This window comes from Pinus tabuliformis, chromosome 8, assembly GCF_031772625.1.
Source record: "Pinus tabuliformis cultivar Carrire ecotype Pingquan chromosome 8, CPIR1, whole genome shotgun sequence".
Classification (NCBI taxonomy): domain Eukaryota; kingdom Viridiplantae; phylum Streptophyta; class Pinopsida; order Pinales; family Pinaceae; genus Pinus; species Pinus tabuliformis.
Genome location: NC_142294.1, coordinates 279,684,718 through 279,702,434, shown reverse-complemented (window position 1 = coordinate 279,702,434; position 17,717 = coordinate 279,684,718). Strand labels below are relative to the sequence as shown.

The 17,717-nt window shown below is 33.9% G+C and overlaps 2 protein-coding genes across 2 annotated transcripts; one reads left to right on the top strand and one right to left on the bottom strand.

The window, feature by feature from the left end:
* The first annotated feature begins 220 nt into the window (after positions 1–220).
* On the top strand, positions 221–852 carry LOC149235210 (uncharacterized). Its single transcript, XM_089461307.1, has one exon. It carries the CDS (start codon positions 381–383, stop codon positions 588–590), a length of 210 nt encoding a protein of 69 aa, XP_089317433.1. The 5' UTR covers positions 221–380; the 3' UTR covers positions 591–852.
* Positions 853–6,417: 5,565 nt separating this feature from the next.
* Positions 6,418–6,888, bottom strand: LOC149235209 (uncharacterized). The gene has a single exon (XM_089461306.1). It carries the CDS (start codon positions 6,886–6,888, stop codon positions 6,679–6,681), a length of 210 nt encoding a protein of 69 aa, XP_089317432.1. The 3' UTR covers positions 6,418–6,678.
* Positions 6,889–17,717: the final 10,829 nt, after the last annotated feature.

Sequence of the window (17,717 nt, the reverse complement as noted above, 5' to 3'; positions counted from 1 at the left end):
GAAAATCGTCCGGCTCCAGCTACCGGTAAACTCTCCATCCTCCACCACCATCTCCTAGCTCTGCCACCCTCTTTCTCCGCCACCCTCCCCTGACAGCCCTGACATTCCCTGACAAAAAAATCTGAATGCCGCCTGACATGCCTGACCGATCAGCGACGAGCTGGAATTCATGCGGGGAGTATTATGGCCGGTTCGAAATGGTCACCCGCGCGCGATTCTGTTATCTCACATTTCTCGGTCCATTCTGGTCGAGTGTTCGAACCTCAAACAAGGAGATTTAGGCTTCGAATTTGTGGTGGTCTGTTCTGAGATTCAGATTTGCTCGGCAGAGGGTTTTGGCTCTTCCACATACCAATTAGCTGTTTTGAGCGTAAGCGAGAATGGCGGGGGCAGGCAAGTACGCATTTTCGGCTCTCTTGGCCGTTGTGATGATAATGGTGGGAGCGGGAGTAGCAGCAGCAGCAGAGGTGACCGCAGCATCTCCCAGTCCAACAATGGAGGCAGGTGCTGCTTCCATGGCCTTCGTTCCCTCTCTATTCTTCGCAATCATGGCCTCATTCATCCCCTTCTTGGTCTCTCGATTTTACTGAGATCTCTTGCGGTTGCTCTTTGGTCCATTTTTTAGGATCAGCGAGGGTCGGCTTTTATTATCAACTTATATATATTTTCTGATATTTATACGGCAGTATAGGTATAGGTTTAGTGGAGGTTATTCTTTTCTGGACGAGTGCCAGAGTATTTTGTATCTGGAGGTTTTCTTACTTCATTGTTTATCCATTTAGGAAATAAAGGGATCTCTTCACAGCCCTTTCTATTGAATATGATTTTGAGTTAATAAATTTTGTTTGATAATCTTGGACTTAGCAGGTTACAATGGCTTCGCAGATTTTGCGTTTCTCTGTTGTTTGAGAATCGTGTACTACCGTAGTACACCATATTTATTCTTTAAGGAGCGTATATTAATATGTCAGTTACGGTGTGTTTGTATACATATGTATATATGTCAGACGATAAAAATATGCAGGATATACATCCCTTTCATCGTACACATCTCTTACCCTTTTTTGAATGCTTGTCTTGCTTTCTACACTTTTCATGATGAATAAATTTTGATATCAATAAGCCATGGTAAGCTTTCCAGCTCTGTATGACCATGAATTCTTTTCCTAATGCATTATAGTATCTTTCCATCTGTGCATATGATCATCATTTAAAAATTTCGATGTGCAGAGTGCACAGATCATCATTTAAAATTTTCGATGTGCAGAGTCATTCGTATTAGGATAAAACAGTACAAAGCATTTGATACCCTGGCATGCGAAAATTTTAAAGTGCTACTCATTTCTCGAATCCGAACAAAAGGGCACACAGCATTCTATACCAGACATGGTATCTTTCCGGTTCATGATCATTTAAAATCGAGAAGCATAAACGGGTTACATTTTCCCACAAATTGTGACATGATGGTTTTTTAGTCCGTTTCCATAAGATTTCTGATGATGGTGCTGAATTGGTTAACATTTTTGATGGTGTTACAGTCAGTTTTAAAATGAAGTGCCAAATTCTAAAGAGAAATTAGCAGGGAAATTGTGGAATTGTGGCCTCTTAAAGACAAAAATTTCCTAATTCTGATGAGAAATGAAGAGCCAAAATCGAATGAGAATTTAGCAGGGAAATAATTCTGATGAGAAATTAAGAGTTAAATTCTAATGAGAAATTAGGAGGGAAATTGTGAAATTCCAATGCGGAGAGTTTCATTTAAGGATAAAACAGTACAAAACATTTTATACCCTGAAATACAAAAACTTTCATGTGACAGATTACTTTCTTGGCCTATCTTGTAAAAAGGTACGAAGCATTTTATAGTGGATAAAAAAAATAAAATAAAAAAGTGTTTACCAAGATGGAAGAAAAAAATGAAAAAAAATATTTATGGAAGGTGGAAGAAAAATATTTATCAAGGTGGAAGAATTGCACTGATGGTTAAAAGTGTTTTAGGCAAAAGATATAAAAGGTTTTTGCATCAACAGTGTTTGAATCATGTTTGTGATGATGGAAGTGGATTCAATCAGGTTTTTTTTTTTATGATGGAAGTAGATTCAGCGCTATCAAAACCCTCCAGGGCACCAAAAACTTTTAAGCTGTCAAAACTTTTAAGCTTGACAGCTGTAACCTGGATTTACAAAAATCTTTGCCGGATTTTATTAAAATCTTGCTAGAATTTTCATCATTTTCAGCCCAAAAAAGCAGCCTTGTTAGACCACTGGATAACGAGGTCGAGGAGGAATTGCTTTGATGGCCAAAAATGACTAGAAATTGGGCAAAAAAATTTCAAAAAATCTTATACCCAAATGTTTGAATGAATTATTTTTGATGATGGAAATGGATTCAGCACCATCTAAAAATTTTGGCACACCCAAAATCAACTTTTGGCATACCCAAAATCTTGAAGTTTAAGAACTATACCTTGGATGTGCCAATTTCTCTTTCATCTATGTGCCAAATTCAAAAAATTCTTTTGAAGTTTAACAACTATAACTTCAAGATCATCCCATGCCCCTCCTTGTTGTCCATATGCAATATCCAAAGGTGAAGGCAACAAATATCCAAAACAAGTTTCAAATGGGGACTTACCAGTAGAAGTATGGTGATGTAAGCCCAATTTTGAGCCTGCTACCCACAGTCCCAGTTATGACTAAAAATGTGCTTCCTTCAACCCTCGGGATATAAATCCCTTTATATATAACAGTGGGAGGCTTTGAATTAAAGTGGGAGGAGCCAAAAGTGTTTCGAGCCTTGTTATTCTTTTCTAACACAGGACCTTCACAACCCTTGTATACTTCTAGACTGGCCTTAGCGGCACTGCCCCCAATTATTAGCATTCTTTTCGTACGTTAATGCCCTTCTTAAATACTCGACCTCTTCTACCTTCCAATAATGCTGCTCACATTTCTTGGCTCCTTTATACTTGATGCCTTGGAACTGTCCCCATGATCGTGCATAATGACACCTGGGTCTCAAAGTTTGGCCTTCTTTTAATTGTTTGTTCTTCGAACCTTTAGCCTAAAGCCCTTCTGGATGATCCAATTGCAACACAACGTCCTCTAATTTGTTGTGGGTTATCACATTCATTGTTGCCTCATCAGCTCGCTCAATAGTTGCTGGTACAATAAAAAGAAGTGTTACAACAAATCACCAGGATAGAAACTTCGGGCGAGGCCCACTTGTTCCTCCTACCAATGTTTATGGCTCGCTCTTATTAGCTCGGTGCAATGGAGAGCAAGCTAGTTTGTTTTTTTGCTCCATTTAAATGTCTATACCAACTTGTTTTTAATTCAACATGAATAGGGGTGGCCATTAAACAAAAACTTCTTAGCTTGGTTATTTCCTCATGCAATTCCTAAGCAACTTCTCTCAAGCTTTGAATCTATGTCCTCTTCTCAATCTAGTCACTTTTACATTTATCACAATTAATTTCAATCACACATGAAAATATTTACACGAGGGGACAACCAAAAAAGGTTGTTACAAATGGTTTAATACTTATGAAGATTTTTTACTTAAAAGTAAGCTTGTACAGCCCAATTGTTCAATGCTCATGAAAAATGGAATTACCCCAAGAGGTTCCAAAGGTATCGGCCAGTTGAACCTTTTCAATACCAAGTCTAAAAGATGTCATTGAATAAGGTATAGGGGTTGGCTTCTAAGCAATTTACATAGTTGTATTGATTCTAAATTGTGGAACACTTACATAGAGTTAAAGAAAGCATATTTGCTTGGCCCTTGATTTTGAAAAACTTCCACAAGCATTATTTGGAACTTTATTCTTCTTTTTGATAGGCCCTTGATTTTGATAAACTTCCACAACCATTATCTCAAACTTTATTCTTCTTTGTGATAAGCTCCCATGGGCCACAAGTTTCATGCAACATGACAACTTGTTTTTATTTGTAAAAAATAAATTCATTTTATCTTTCAACATTGTCCATGTTTTCCTTACATATTGATTAGATGTTTCCATTGTCCATGTTTTCCCTTGGATGTTTCCCTAAATTTATAGAGTCTAGATACAAAATACTTAAAACATCTTCAAAAATACACTATGCACATCAATCATTTTAAATGATTAATGTCATTTGATTAACTCAATTCACCATTACATTAACTTTCTAAATCATCAACATACTAAAAAAACACCATTCACCAATATAATTGCAATTTCCCTTCATTCACCTTAATTTCACAAGATTAAAACATCCATAACATTACCTCTCCAAATTTTCAATATAAAACAGACAAAGAATATCATTCACCTCATAAAGAATATCATTCACCACTATTCACAATTATAAATTCCGTTAATTAAAATTAATTTCATAACATTAGCTCTCCAAGTACACCCTAACTTAAAGCCAACAATCCACAACTTAAAGAAGATGCAGTCCACAACTTAAAGAAGATGCAAAACATCATTGGCAACAGTCCACAACTTAAAAGAATATGCAACACAACATTGGCAACAGTCCACAAATGTAAGTTCCCTTCATTAAAGTCATCCATGCATCCGTTTTGATGGAGAGAAAATTTGAAATTTATCCATCCATTAAAAACAATTAAAAGTTATAGTTGTGGACAAATGTACTTGTATACCATTTTTTATCCGGTATAAAATGCGTGACGGGATATGTAAGTAAACGAATTTAGCATATGAAAAAGAATTTGGCACATTGAAGTTATAGTTGTTAAACTTCAAAAGAATTTTTTGAATTTGGCACATAGATGAAAGAGAAATTGGCACATCCAAGGTATAGTTCTTAAACTTCAAGATTTTGGGTATGCCAAAAGTTGATTTTGGGTGTGCCAAAATTTTTAGATGGTGCTGAATCCATTTCCATCATCAAAAATAATTCATTCAAACATTTGGGTATAAGATTTTTTGAAATTTTTTTGCCCAATTTCCAGTCATTTTTGGCCATCAAAGCAATTCCTCCTTGACCTCGTTATCCAGTGGTCTAACAAGGCTGCTTTTTTGGGCTGAAAATGATGAAAATTCTAGCAAGATTTTAATAAAATCCGGCAAAGATTTTTGTAAATCCAGGTTACAGCTGTCAAGCTTAAAAGTTTTGACAGCTTAAAAGTTTTTGGTGCCCTGGAGGGTTTTGATAGCGCTGAATCTACTTCCATCATAAAAAAAAACATGATTGAATCCACTTCCATCATCACAAACATGATTCAAACACTGTTGATGCAAAAACCTTTTATATCTTTTGCCTAAAACACTTTTAACCATCAGTGCAATTCTTCCACCTTGATAAATATTTTTCTTCCACCTTCCATAAATATTTTTTTTCCTTTTTTTCTTCCATCTTGGTAAACACTTTTTTATTTTATTTTTTTTATCCACTATAAAATGCTTCGTACCCTTTTTACAAGATAGGCCAAGAAAGTAATCTGTCACATGAAAGTTTTTGTATTTCAGGGTATAAAATGTTTTGTACTGTTTTATCCTTAAATGAAACTCTCCGCATTGGAATTTCACAATTTCCCTCCTAATTTCTCATTAGAATTTAACTCTTAATTTCTCATCAGAATTATTTCCCTGCTAAATTCTCATTCGATTTTGGCTCTTCATTTCTCATCAGAATTAGGAAATTTTTGTCTTTAAGAGGCCACAATTCCACAATTTCCCTGCTAATTTCTCTTTAGAATTTGGCACTTCATTTTAAAACTGGCTGTAACACCATCAAAAATGTTAACCAATTCAGCACCATCATCAAAATCTTATGGAAACGGACTAAAAAACCATCATGTCACAATTTGTGGGAAAATGTAACCCGTTTATGCTTCTCGATTTTAAATGATCATGAACCGGAAAGATACCATGTCCGGTATAGAATGTTGTGTGCCCTTTTGTTCGGATTCGAGAAATGAGTAGCACTTTAAAATTTTCGCATGCCAGGGTATCAAATGCTTTGTACTGTTTTATCCTAATACGAATGACTCTGCACATCGAAAATTTTAAATGATGATCTGTGCACTCTGCACATCGAAAATTTTAAATGATGATCATATGCACAGATGGAAAGATACTATAATGCATTAGGAAAAGAATTCATGGTCATACAGAGCTGGAAAGCTTACCATGGCTTATTGATATCAAAATTTATTCATCATGAAAAGTGTAGAAAGTAAGGCAAGCATTCAAAAAAGGGTAAGAGATGTGTATGATGAAAGGGATGTATATCCTGCATATTTTTATCGTCTGACATATATACATATGTATACAAACACACCGTAACTGACATAATAATATACGCTCCTTAAAGAATAAATATGGTGTACTACGGTAGTACACGATTCTCAAACAACAGAGAAACGCAAAATCTGCGAAGCCATTGTAACCTGCTAAGTCCAAGATTATCAAACAAAATTTATTAACTCAAAATCATATTCAATAGAAAGGGCTGTGAAGAGATCCCTTTATTTCCTAAATGGATAAACAATGAAGTAAGAAAACCTCCAGATACAAAATACTCTGGCACTCGTCCAGAAAAGAATAACCTCCACTAAACCTGTACCTATACTGCCGTATAAATATCAAAAATATATATAAGTTGATAATAAAAGCCGACCCTCGCTGATCCTAAAAAATGGACCAAAGAGCAACCGCAAGAGATCTCAGTAAAATCGAGAGACCAAGAAGGGGATGAATGAGGCCATGATTGCAAAGAATAGAGAGGGAACGAAGGCCATGGAAGCAGCATTTGCCTCCATTGTTGGACTGGGAGATGCTGCGGTCACCTCTGCTGCTGCTGCTACTCTCGCTCCCACCATTATCATCACAACGGCCAAGAGAGCCGAAAATGCATACTTGCCTGCCCCCGCCATTCTCGCTTACGCTCAAAACAGCTAATTGGTATGTGGAAGAGCCAAAACCCTCTGCCGAGCAAATCTGAATCTCAGAACAGACCACCACAAATTCGAAGCCTAAATCTCCTTGTTTGAGGTTCGAACACTCGACCAGAATGGACCGAGAAATGTGAGATAACAGAATCGCGCGCGGGTGACCATTTCGAACCGGCCATAATACTCCCCGCATGAATTCCAGCTCGTCGCTGATCGGTCAGGGATGTCAAGCGGCATTCAGATTTTTTTGTCAGGGAATGTCAGATTTTTTTGTCAGGGAATGTCAGGGGAGGGTGGCGGAGAAAGAGGGTGGCGGAGCTAGGAGATGGTGGTGGAGGATGGAGAGTTTACCGGTAGCCGGAGTCGGACGATTTTCCGACCGGTGCTGGAAAACGGGCCATTCTACAGCCTAGGTAGACTACTCCAAAATGAAAACCTAAACCAAAAGATCAAAGTCCTTAGCCGGTCTATTTCTTGATCTTCTCCAAGAGTTCCTATTTATTGATCTTCTAGAGTAATATTGGTGCTAGGTGACATTCTATTTTACAACTATGGTTTCTCCGTGGGTTTGTTAACCATAAGACGTTGAGAGACTTGGTCTTCTATGTCGACTTTTCTGTATTACACACCCTAGCTAGCTAAAATACGCACAAAACAAAGGGTTTTTCTTATTAAAGCCTACATTTTTTTTCACACAAAAGGAAAATGATTTCAATTCGAGTTGCAGGTTCGATTCTTATCTGAAATGAAAACCTAAACTGAAAGATCAAAATCCTCAGCGGTATTTATTTCTTTACCTTATCCAAGAGTTTGAAGCACCCGACTGAATAATAAGAGACACAGATAAGGCTAGCAACCTCTTTCTTTGTAACTGAATAAAAGCAGACGTAGTAAATACAGCTCAGCTCACCATCATGGAGGGGCTTATCATGCTTAGAACGAGTGAAAATACACCACGTGGAACTAAACGAGGGTTTATCATACTCAGGACTAGGGCCTAGGCTTATCCGTCTAGTTTTTAACATCAATGCTCGGTAGCTCCGTAACAGTGGTGATGGAGGGTTGTGTTGCGCTCACGGTTATGATTTTTTCAGTAGTTTTGTCTGCGGTGATGGGTTTCAGGTCGATAGTTTATAACAATCCAATTGTCTAAGATTGGTGGGTCGAAGCTATAGTGGGAGCGGAGTTCGTGGAAGAGGTTATCCTGATCTGCAGAGGTGCCCTCAAATCGAAACTGCGCGACATCTTTGAAACCATGTAGTTCGTGGAAGAGGGTATACTAATATGTAGAGGTGCCTTCAAATCGAAACTACCTGACATCTTTGAAAACCTCTAGAGCTTCGTTCCGATTTGGTGAATCAGTGTGAGTGGTGGTTCCCCGCTTTTAGTTGTAAGGAAAGAGTATCCTGATTTGCAGAGGTGCCCTGAAATGGAAACAATTAGATCCTCGAAAATGTCGCCCTAATAGAGGTGAGTGTTGTAAGACGCAGGCAAGCAATGGCATGTATTTGCAAGAGCCATTTGCAAGAGCCATTTGCAAGAGTACTTTGTAAAGTTGGAGTACTTTGTAAAGTCGTTTGTGGAGTTGGTAACTGGATGGACATGAAATTTGGAATCCTAGGAGCTAGTTGCAACTGTGACCTATCCATGCAAGGAGTAAGAATGATCTAATCGTCGAAAGATCGAATAACACAGATTAGGACAAAAATAGCAGAGAAAGTTCTTTTCAAAGAGAAATGCCTTACCATATATATTATTTATAAATTATATTTAAAATTTATATTAACAATAAAATTTCAAAATTAAAAACATTTAAAATCTTCATTAAACATTAAAATTTTAATTATTAAAAATTAACAATAAAATATTAAAGTATTTTAAAAAATTAAATTAATTAAATATTTTAAAACTTAATAAAAATAATTTTATTTCTTAAAATTTTCTTAACTTTAATTATAAATCATTATATATACAAAAACACTTTTACATCTTATAATTTTAAAATATTTGTTATATTGTTAATATTAGCTATTAACACTTCAACGACTTCAAAATAGCTATAAAATATACTTTCAAAATATATATTATATATAATTTCAAAATTTCTATAATATTGTTAAATTTGGATTAAAATATCGATAAAATATAATTTCAAAATATCTATTATATTGTTAAATTGTGTCTTATCAACACCTCTACCACTTTTTAGCAGCTTCCAGCTTCCAATAACCATAAACAGTTCAAATCATCCGGCACCTGATTATAATTCCAGAGGTTATGTCACTTAATCATCATCTTTTATCATATCACAATACTTAAATTATATTTTTAACTTTCAAATAAATTATATGAAAAGTATGATTTTCCTTCTATCTGACTATATTATGGAGAAAATCCAAAAGCGCTTAGACTACTGTCATCGCATCTCTTCCTTTCCGTTGCAGGGACCGTTTGAATTGACATTGTCGAGTGGGCGGAGTTAACGGAGCATTTCTACATTCTCTCTACACAAAAGCGGGGAGCTCCTTTCCAATAACCGCGATGGGCCCAGAATAAAGATAAGAAATGCGGCTTCTCGATAATAATATCTGGCCTCTGTTCGATCAACCCTGAGCCTTTTTCAGATGTGGTACCTAAGTCACGAAACATATAATTGAGATCCAATCCATGTACTAATAGGATGCTCGAATAATCATGACGTCCATCCTGAAATTGAAAAGAATATCTTCTACGGGTTTCAATATAGATATGACTTTATTGGCTGATTGGTTGGCTTACAATACGAGTGTTGACAAGATTGAGAAGATTGGTAGGTTGGCCGGAGCATTCAGAGTATGGAAACTGTCAGATTACCTCGAAATTATCTCCAACGTTCCGTAATTGTTAATGTTTATGTCAATTTTGATAAATTTTGTATAGATCTGTTTTTGGAATATTTGATTTGTTCATATAATATGCAGAAACAAATTATCTAAGAAAATTAGGAGGTAAAACCGTAACCTGATAGATGGCTTTGTTTCGTATATTTTCTTATTATACATGGAGGATTCGCCACTCCCAGTGACTTCAAAACCGAGGTTCGGTGTCTGTCCGTGCCTCTACGATTCACTTAACTATGTCCACATTTGCGTGTTTCTGTTTTTGATGTTAATAAAGAAGGTGCACTCCCATGACGCTGCACTTTTGATTTTTCATTGTACGGCTGGATCCACCAATCATGTAATCACAACAAGAGAGATGATAATGTTGTTATCACCATAATCAAATTGGAATGTATTTCATATAAGCCTATAATTATATATGAAACATATATATAACTACATTTTTCAATATGGTTAACATAAAAGAATAGACTTATATCAACCACATTAATAATTATTATATTTATTTTTTAATTATTATATTTATTTTTTAAACATAGTGTATGATTAATAGTAACTATATAAATAATAACAACTATATTTTTATATATTTATATATGTTATTACATTAATATTATAATAATATATTATAATTATTATTAAATTGTTATAATAATAATATAAAATAATAATAATAATAACAATTATATTGTATTATTATTATAATAATATAATATATTTATTATTATTAGAATAATAATAATAACTTATAATAACAATCATGTTCCAATAATAATTAGAATTGTGATAAGGGAATAATAAACACAAGGGAATAATATTAAACCCAATGGACTAATATTATAAACCCAACTTATATAAACTCTAAGATATAAATATTATAAACACTAAAATAAACATGATTGACCATCGTTGATTTTCATATTGAGAAAATCCTTATCACAAGTCCATGTTGGCCCGTGGTTGACATCATAATAAACCATGGTTGACTAAGGAATAATAAACACAAGCGATTGATATTTAAACCCAAAGGAACAATGAACCCAAGGGATTAATACTAAAACCCCAAGGGATTATGAACCCGAGGGAATAATATTAAACCCAAGGGACTAATATTATAAACCCAAGGTATATAAACCCTAAGTGGAGACAATTTTTTCCATAATGCAAGATCGGACCATCATTGCCCACTGTTGACCATGGTTGGTTATGGTTGACCATGGTTGACCATGATTGATATTATAAAATAAACCTAAGGGATTGATGTTATGAACCCAAGGGAAAGATAAACCCAAGGGATTAATACTAAAACCCCAAGGGAATAATATTAAACAAAAGGGACTAATATTATAAAGCCAAGGTATACAAACCCTAAGATAAATATTAAAAATACTAAAATAAACATGGCTTACCTAATAAACCCTAATAATTAATATTTTAAACTCAAGGGAGTAATAAACCAAAGGGATTATTAATATTATAAACCCAACTGTTTAATATTATAAACCCAAAGAATTAGTGAACCCAAGGGATAAATAGTAAAAACCTAAGGGATCAAGAAGTGCAAGGGATCGATATTACAAACACAAGCGATTAATAAAGCTAACCATGATTCATATTATAAACCCAAGGGATTAATACTAAAACCCTAAGGGATTATCACCCAAGGCAATAATATTAAACCCAAGAGACTAATATTATAAACCCAACATTGGTAAACCATAATATAAATATTACAAACACTAAAATAAACATGGTTTATTTTCATGGTGAGAGAATCCTTGTCACATGTGACATTAGACCATGGCTGAACATGGTTGACTATGATTGACAATGGTTGATCATGATTGATATTATAAACCTAAAGGAATAATAAGCCTAGGGGATTCATACTATAAACCCAAAGGAATAATAAACCCAAGGGATTAATACTAATACCCCAAGGGATTATGAACCCAAGGGAATAATATTAAACCCAAGGGACTAATAGTATAAACCCAACGTATATAAACCCTAAGATAAATATTATAAACACCAAAATAAACATGAATGACCATCGTTGATTTTCATATTGAGACAATGCTTATCACAATTCCATGTTGGACCATGGTTGACTGGGAAATAATAAGCCCAAGAGATTGTTATTATAAACATAAGGGAACAATAAACCCAAGGGATTAATACTAGAACCACAAGGGATTATGAACCTAAGGGAATAATACTAAACAAAAGCGGCTAATACTATATACCAAAGGTATACAAACCCTAAGATAAATATTAAAAATACTAAAATAAACATGCTTGAATTAATAAACCATAAGAATTAACATTTTAAACTCAAGGGATTAATAAACCAAAGGGATTATGAATATTATAAACCCAAGGACCTAATAAACCCAACCATTTAATATTATAAAACCAACATTGGTAAACCCTAATATAAATATTACAAACACTAAAACAAACATAGTTTATTTTCATGGTAAGACAATCCTTGTCACAATGCGACATTCAACCATGGTTGACCATGAATGATATTGTAAACCTAATGGAATAATAAACCCAAGGGATTGATATTATAAACCCAAAGGAATAATAAACATAAGGGATTAATACTAAAACCCCAAGGGAATAATATTAAAGGAAAGGGACTAATATTATAAACCCGGTGTATATAAAACTTAAGACAAATATTATAAACACTAAAATAAACATGATTGACCATCGTTGATTTTCATATTGAGACCATCCTTAACTTCAAAATCGAGGTTCAGTGTTTTTATGTGCCTATACAATTCACTTACCTATGTGCACATTTGCATGTTTCTATTTTTTATGTTAAAAAAGAAGGTGTGCTCCCATGAAGTTGCACTTTTGATTTTTCATTGTATGGCTGGATCAACCAATCATCTAATCACAACCAGAGATGATAAGGTCCCCTATTAGAAATTTTTTCACACAATTTTTAAAACTGCAATGTGTTGGCTTTTAATACTTAATTTATTGGGAATGGATCACGTGGATTAACTGCTACTGTGGGATCCACCATGGGACCACCCAAAAAAGGTAATGATAATTGTTTGGAAGTTTACTAAACCTGCAGGTTTTGGTGTAATGAAAAAAATAACATAATATCAAAGGTTTGGCCCAAGTCAATTCCTCGATTTTATTTTGAGTGGGTTGTTGGATTTTCACACTCACTTCATTGAGAATTGATCACGTGAAGTAACCACTCCGGGATCCACCTCAGAACCACTCAATAATAATAATAATAATGATTTTGAAATTTACTACGCCTAGGAGCCTCAGAATTTTGGTGTAATAGAAAACCTGACACAATGCATTGTAGAAAATTGTGATAGTATGAACCTGATGAATTCAGGGTAGATTACCTAAATTATTTGTTTGAGAATGATATGGATAAGTATGACCGACCTCTTGTCTTCAAATCGATAAGGCACATGCATGTTCTTTAGCACGAAACTTAATAAAAGGGCAATCTCCAAGAATTCTCATACTCCCTTTTACACCTTTGAATCCAAGGTTCCTTTAGTTAGAATAATTCATCAAGATATTTCTTCACAAATAAATGTGCAAGTGATGACTCTAACCTTGTCCCAACCATTGCGTTGTATTTCTGATTTAGTTTCCCACTTGAGTGAAAGAATGGATTCTCTTCAAATCATTATTTGACTAGTATTTATGGTTCCTTTTGTTAAATTGTTAGACCATCGACAACTAAGTACCTATATGGATAATAAGTGCATAAACTTGCAAGAATTGAGAAAAACTGAAAGAGAGATTGAATTTTGTATATTTACTACTGATAAAAGAATCAATAAATAAGACAACTAAGTTAAACTTAGTTGCATGCAACCACTAAAGCTAACTAAAGCTAATTGTGTTTTATGCTATGTTAACATGCATTTACACCAACAACCCCATTAATCATAACATAGGTGAGTATGCTACAAGATGGATGAGTCGAGGAAATCAGAGAATTTTAGCACTACTGCATGTAGGGGGGTTTTAAGACAATATTTAAGACAATTTTCGATTCAATTGTCTTAGCTTGACACAAAAGGAAACTTGTGTATTGTCTTAAATATTGTATTTAAGCTGGTCTCTCAGTATTATTGTCTTAAAAAATTGTCTCTATAAAGACAATATAGAAAACATATTATTATTGTCTCTTTAAAGACACGAGAATTATTGTCTCTTAAGAGACAATTTCATTTTCCTCTCTAGAGAAAATTTCATTTGTCTTTGTAGAGACACTTTTATTTTTTCTCTTTAGAGACAATTACATTTTTGTCTCTTTAGGGAGAGTAGCTGAGATTAAAAACATATTGTCTCTATAGAGATTATATGTCCATGATCCCAACTATTGTCTCTGTAGAGACAATATGAGAAATTATTTTTAAAAAATAAACAAAATCATTTTAAATGTTCTTTTAAAGTGGTTTCAACATTCAAATTTCCCAGATAGTGATTTTGACTACCTTAAACCTTTGCTCTTTATGGAAAAACAAAAACAAAAACAAAAAAAAAAAAAATTCCATTATTTTAAAGCTAACAACAAAGTCATTTTAAATCTAAATGAAAAAACAATTTCCAAAACTTAACAATTCTGGATAGAAATATTGAAAATAATAAGGCAACACACTTAGATTTGCTGAAAATACATTCATGTCATTGAATTTAAAAATTCAAGATCCTCACTTGGAACTTCATTTTAGGACATATTATTAGGAAAAATAAAAATGTTTAATATTTCTCCATCCTACAAGAGAGTTTTCTCTCTAACATATAAATCCAAAGATTGAATCACATTAAATGGTGGAAGATTAAATTCATATCCAGTGGTTAGCTCCACAATTTCAATACCATTGTATAATAGGAATTGGCTTCCTCGATAACAAAAAATTGTAAGAATGTATATGCATTTGAATCTACAATTGATTAACAATCCTATCTTGATGAAGGTTTCGCAAAAGATGGAAAATTGGCACAGTTCCTGGCAACATGATATAGGTCAAATCTCAACATATTGGTGACCTACGAAGTTATCTCCACCATTACTGGCTTTCACAATTCGAGTTGGTTCCATCTCATGTTTGCAGACCGAGAATTGCTGCAATTGGTATACAAATTTGTGGTGATCTAGTTCCTAAGGAAGCTTCATATCCAATGAATTTAATTCAGATAATGAACTATTTTGATCGACTTCATAGAAAGCTGAAGTTGTAGGGAAGTCCCTATCACTAGCTTTTTTCTGGGCAATTAATCATCTCTTAGAGGCACATCAAACCCCCAATCCTTCTTCTTGTTAAGAATAAAATAATAAATTCCTGTTAGGCAACTTTTATACCATTGCTAAACCATTTCCTAAAGAGCTACTTACTGAAATAAAATAAAATAAATAAGGTAGTGAGTACCTGAAATACAAATGTGTGCACCCTTAGTATTTATTCATTATCACTTACCTTTCCTTGATTCATTCCCCTTTAGCGCTTGCAAATGCAAGAGTAGAGTCATTTCCAAGCTACCATCGAAATATTAGTTTTTAGATATATGTTGTGTAAATGTCATATCTATTCACAGTAAAGCCTAAATAATCGTATATACAATCCATGTTCATATATTTAAATTAGCATCCCAACATAGCAAAATCTAGGTTGATAAGCATCTAATAAATAAACAATCAGTTGTGTATTTATGTGAAGATTAATAAGAGAACCAAAGAGTTGATGAATCTCCTCTTTTAAAAGAATAATGCATGTTAATATGAAAAAAAGAATGAGGGTGAAACAGAGTTTTGTATTTATGTGAAGATTAAGAAGAGAACCAAAGAGTTGATGAATCTACCCTTTTAAAAGTAGAATGCGTGTTAATATGAAAAAAAGAAAGAGAGAAAAATATAAGATACGCAGATCTCTATTTCCATCCAGAAAGAAATGATTTACATTGATATTAACACACTGTGAAGTTTGACATATGTTTGAACAAATTTTAATATCGATGGGCATTTAATAAAATTTTGTAACAATTGAAGCTACAAAAAATGACTATTGGAGTCAAAAGTGTTGTATAAAGTAAAGAAGTAAGAGCTAAATTTTTTATATGGAGTGGTTAAAGATGTGGTTCTTCAATTCTTATATTCTATTGGATGAATAATTGAGTAACTTAATTAAATTCACTGTGCTTGCTTCATATTCATGTAAGTACGTGAAAATTAGTGAAGTTACTAGAAGAGAATGCTTTTACTATTTTGTGAAGTTAGAAAGTGATCCAACAAATTGCCCACTTCTTCTTTAGCTTACGAGAGGTCCTAGTTGCATCTATTTCACTGGATTTATCTATGATATTGGTTAGCTATGACAAGTATTTCTCTTATTGTTTATTTCAATTCTCAAAATCGCTATTTACTGAATGAATTTTGATATTGTATATATTTAGTTTTGAAATTGAGTAATCTCGAAAATCGGCATGTGAACGGCTTGTTGAAATAGCCATGTGTAAGTTCATTTTTGGCCACGTTATTGTAATTGGCACCCGAAACCAAGTCAAATTCCTGTTTGTGTGGATTTTCCTATGAGATTGGTTAGCTATGGGAAATAGTGCTCTTATTGATGTTTTCAATGCTCAAAATTGATATTACATGAATGTATTTTGATGTTATATACATTTAGTTTTGAAATTGAGTAATATGGGAAATGGGCATTTGAACAACTTGTTCCAATGACGAGATGTAAGCTCATTTTCCCATGTTGTATGCATGACACCTAAAACCAAGTCAACTGCTATTATTAGGCTTATACAATGCTAACATATCATCATAACCCAAAAATAACCAAAATCGATAAATTACGGATTTTAGTCTCTTGAACCTTTACCTATTTATTGTTCACCTCATCTGATTACCTTAAAGATAAGATTGTGAAAAGCTAATTGTTAGATCTAGCTCTTATGCACTTGCCATACATGCAAGGTTGGGCAAGGTGAGAGGATTATTTGATGCGATCATTTCTTAGGAGAAAAGAGAACATAATAGTAATGTTTAGAAAATTTATAGAAGAAAATGATTGTTATTTTTGAGGTTTATCGCAATGCTTTTCTCCTGTTGTAGGCCCAATGAGTTTTGATCTGAAGAAAAATTCTAAAAATTCGGCTATGCTCATTTGCAATCAACAGTGTCTAGTATAAAGACACACATGGTAGTCCAGAAGATATTTTGTGGAATATCCAAAGAAACTTTCTTTAGCACCTTTATGTCTATTTGTTATTAGTGTTGCAAAAAGGTCCAGAACTTTTAGAACCAAGAAAAAATTGAGAATGTCAGTAAGTAACTTAAGATAAAACTATCTTAAGGAACATGTATCAAATGAGTTTTCACAATGAACATGAAAAAAAATGTTTCCTCTCCTTGGGGGGATACATGGACTTTTCCAACTTCATCGGTACCACCATCAATAATGAATTTCAAAAGTCCAAAGTCTACTACCTTATTTATCATAATGTCATCCGGCAATACGTTGAATGTAATGTGGTTGGAAGGGTGAGCCATTTAATGGGTTTGTGCTGAGCTAATACTATTTCTTTCTTTATTTGTTCAACATGACATAATGATCGGGATAGAAAGGTTGAAGCATGAGCTAAAGCATACTCTAAGCACGTTTTTTGTAGAGAGGGAAGACATAGTGAAAGAGAAAATCATGGTGAGTTTTATCTGGCTATCATGCTTTAAAATTTCTAGTCGAGTTGAATGTAGGTTGAATATCAAATATGTAGTTGTGGGTACTAGGTAGTACATTGGAGGGATGATTTTTAGGAGCTCAACGCCGGTGACAGTCTAATGAACTATCTCTTCAAGTGATGAAAGATGTGAGAAAAGTCAAGGAAGCAAAGAAAAGAGAAGAGATAGCGAAAACA

Bases quoted from the DNA above. Each gene is read 5' to 3' on its own strand.
- LOC149235210 (XM_089461307.1), top strand. From the start codon at position 381: ATGGCGGGGGCAGGCAAGTACGCATTTTCGGCTCTCTTGGCCGTTGTG.
- LOC149235209 (XM_089461306.1), bottom strand. From the start codon at position 6,888: ATGGCGGGGGCAGGCAAGTATGCATTTTCGGCTCTCTTGGCCGTTGTG.